This window comes from Varroa jacobsoni, unplaced genomic scaffold (assembly GCF_002532875.2).
Source record: "Varroa jacobsoni isolate VJ856 unplaced genomic scaffold, vjacob_1.0 scaffold_207, whole genome shotgun sequence".
In the NCBI taxonomy this organism is placed as follows: Eukaryota; Metazoa; Arthropoda; class Arachnida; order Mesostigmata; family Varroidae; genus Varroa; species Varroa jacobsoni.
In genome coordinates, this window is record NW_019213109.1 from 1 (window position 1) to 3,501 (window position 3,501).

General features: G+C 39.3%; 1 protein-coding gene across 2 annotated transcripts in view; it reads left to right on the plus strand.

Annotated features, from left to right (window-relative positions):
• Positions 1–1,099: 1,099 nt before the first annotated feature.
• Positions 1,100–3,501, plus strand: part of LOC111273642 (peroxisomal N(1)-acetyl-spermine/spermidine oxidase) — an 11,759-nt gene continuing 9,357 nt past the window's right edge. The window contains exon 1 of one of the 2 annotated variants that reach the window (XM_022855412.2): positions 1,100–2,635. In XM_022855412.2, coding sequence (XP_022711147.1) covers positions 2,362–2,635 — 274 coding nt within the window. In that variant the 5' untranslated portion in view covers positions 1,100–2,361. The remainder of the gene's footprint in view (positions 2,636–3,501) is intronic. The other variant, XM_022855411.2, reaches the window with a different exon arrangement.

Consider the following 3,501-nt stretch of genomic DNA (forward strand, 5'->3'; position numbering starts at 1 on the left):
TTCTTAAAAAATAACAGAATTAAAAAAGCACATATATATATATATATATTATATATATATATATGTGCTTTTTTAATTCTGTTATTTTTTAAGAAAATTCTACAACCTTTTTTGTTCGGGGGCCGTTTGGGTACTATTCGTGGCTCTGCATAATTTTATGGAAAGCAATTCACACCTCACATTATTTGAAAGGACGTATGTAGGGAAAAGGCAGGAGACATCTGTAAATAAGCATAATATCTTCAGGGTGTCAAATTGAGTTGGAAATACATTCCTATCGATGAATAATTGCTACAATAGATTTCATAATGCTAACATTGCTATCCAATTTACAGAGGAACAATTGTTTGTTACTATAATTTAGAACAGATGCGTTCGTTTTCTTTACGAACTAATGTGATTACTTCTGCTTGATCTTGTTTTTCTTCGTTATCGACACTATTGTATTTCGATTACCATTAAGGTTCCACATCATGTTACTATTATCTGTACCAAGACCAGGAAAAGCGAGTGTGGAACAGAGCTAGGCACCCCCTGTCACAAGTGTAAGATCCTTGAAACTACTTGACAAAATTCTTCTCTATTGATAACAAAATGAACTTATTATGAGATTGAGCTCAATACACAGTCAGCAAACGTATATCTCCCTCACGATTTCTATTAAGCGAAGTACAATATCGGAGATGATTAAAGGGACTCTTGAGAGGTGCTTATATAAAAAAGAAAAGTAGCCTAAATTAACGCTCGAAGTTTCCCCCTTGAGTTTTCTAAAATACACTACCATATCAAGGTGCTACGACAATTCAACATGCGATTCATAGAAATCTATCTATTGAGAGCTTGCTTCCCTAGATACAAACCTACTACAGATGGAACATATTGGTTAGTGCCGATAGATATATCGTATGTTAAATCTCGATAAACATCTTCCAAAAATAATTAACTTAGTATACTGATATTTATCCTTATTCCTACATGCTCAGATGTTTTTATGTGGCGGTCATACTTGAATAGCGTGCGACTTGTTGGGGGACCTGTTGACTATAATACATAAATAGTAATTTACGCGGATGTTTTTAGTTATCAGTAATAATCAAATTTTTATTAATTATGTATATATTCAGCATGGTTTAAATCGTTGAATATGACAGCAATGGCGACGTTATACGATAAAGCTGTTCTATAAGGCTAGGCTTCGCGTTAAAATGTCACAAAATGTTCCCGCATTATCAGACCGTAAAAAAACCGGCTATTAACTAATAACCCGATATTGTCAAATACGTTACTTTCATCTATGTCCATGTATCAAAATGAAACTAACTCATAATTCTCTAGATTATTTAGAGTAATACGAAGTGTCTTTATCGAACGATCTGTTTTTCTAAGATCCAAGTTTTGCTTGAGAAGACATACTGTTTTGCTGAAAATGACGGCCCTGTATCTAAACAATAACAACTCATTCAACGAGTTTGTTGCATACGCTAGAACCGCTCATGCTTATTCAATATAACCACTATCTATAGCGATTACTGCATATTTGAAATAAAGATGCTAATGTGAAGTGACCAAAAAACTTAGCATAACAAAGATGTACTACATGCTTCGATGGGCTAATAAATCTGCGGAGATTTGTATGTGATAATCGTTGACATGATCTAAGTGTGAGTCAGCGTAAAATGGTATACGATGAAACACGACTCGATATCCTACAACGATTATACGAAAGCAACACCCTGGACAGCACCAGCAATGCTATCAAATGCATCTTCTTTAGTCCGTTAACGTTGATTGACCTATGTGACACTAAAGCCTCAGTCGCTTGCTAAGTAAACAGTCGGGTAAGGTGATTAAATTCTCCGACGGTCAGAATTTATTACAGAAGCTTTGATATAGAATGTTGACATTCTAAGGTTAAAATTTCTGGAGCTAAACTGTATTGTTATTTAGCGCTGCTATTTAGCAAAAATAAAAACGCCATTCAAAACATCTCGGCCTGGACTTCGATCGCGGATTCATAAGTTACTCATTCTGTAACGCAGCATAATGTACAAATGACCGAGTAACAGTGTCCAGGAGCCGCGTTATCGTTGTTTTTATCATTTTTCACCGTCATCTATCCAAGCAAGGCTTCTATGCGCGACTGCGAACAGCGCGAGGTATCCTTGCAATTAACCTTTGTGAAACTATCTTTGGTTCTATTGTTGTTGTGTGTATGCGTTCTGTTTTGTGAGTGTTCCGATTCTGTGGGGCCTGCACTTCGCGCCCTTTCAATTGGCGTCAACCTAGGGGGAACAGAGCAACCGGCAATGGTATCGAGCAGGTGCTGTGGTCACTGATCGCGGCGCGGCATTGATCGTTGGGATGGCGGCGCCCAGCCCAGGAGCAGCAGCACCACCACATACTTCTTCTGCTTCCTCTACGACGGCAGCTGCTGCTGCCTCTGGCCAGGCCTCGAGCCCTGGCGCGTGTAGGCTTCACGAGAAATTTGAAAATTACCACGAGATCATCGTGGTCGGCGCAGGTATCGCTGGTCTATCGGCTGCCTATCACATAATGAAGGCGCAAAATGACAGCGATGTGTTAGTTCTGGAAGCTCGGGAACGTCTTGGTGGACGAGTGTTGCACGCAAAGTTAGGTAGGTAGGTAGGTAGGTAGAGTAACAGGAATGATTAGGCGATACATTCATCTTTTGAAAATGTTAACAATGATAACAGTAATAATGACAGCATGTACGAAGTATGAAGCAATGACGATCGTCTGTCTCGTAAAATAGCAAAGAGAGGGTGAACAATAAGAAAAACCCAGGAAAGGGTGCAAGAACGACTGAGTGAATGGGTGGAAAAAAACAGAAAAGATATAAAACCAGACGATAATGATTTTACCGGGAGATGGTAGCGCCTACAGGCGTACGAATAATACGCTGCACTGCACTGCAGAATGTGGAACCGGCACGGGCCGCTATATACGGAAAGAACATGAGGCTAATCAGCTGATCCGTTGGCGCACAGCATTCAAAATGTCAAGCGCAATCGGTTTTTGCTTTTACTTTCGCTTGGCTAAATAAAAAGCGGTCACACGCTATTTACAGGTACGACGAGGTTCAAGGTACGCGTGAATTTCTAACTTTTTCGTGTTTAGATGTTGGAATAGTTCAAGCAGCTAACAATAGCCAAGTAGGTTTTGGCACGGTTGGTTGATGCTATTTGCGGTTTAGATCTCGATTTTGAGATCAGATAAGATTGTCCAATAGGTAGCAAAAAATTGTGTTCTAGTGGTACACCAGAGGGTTCTGAGGAGGTATTTGGCTAATATAGAAATATCAAGGAGACTCAACTGTTCATAGTCTCACGGTAGCAAAAGTCGTTGGATACTGGACAGCCGTCGATCGAAATCTAACAGTTAAATCATTTTCGATACTATTACTAAAACTCCTTATCTTCTTGGTTATTCTTATTGATGAAAACAGCCTACTGGAACGTAATCTGCTTGCTAGTCCGGCTT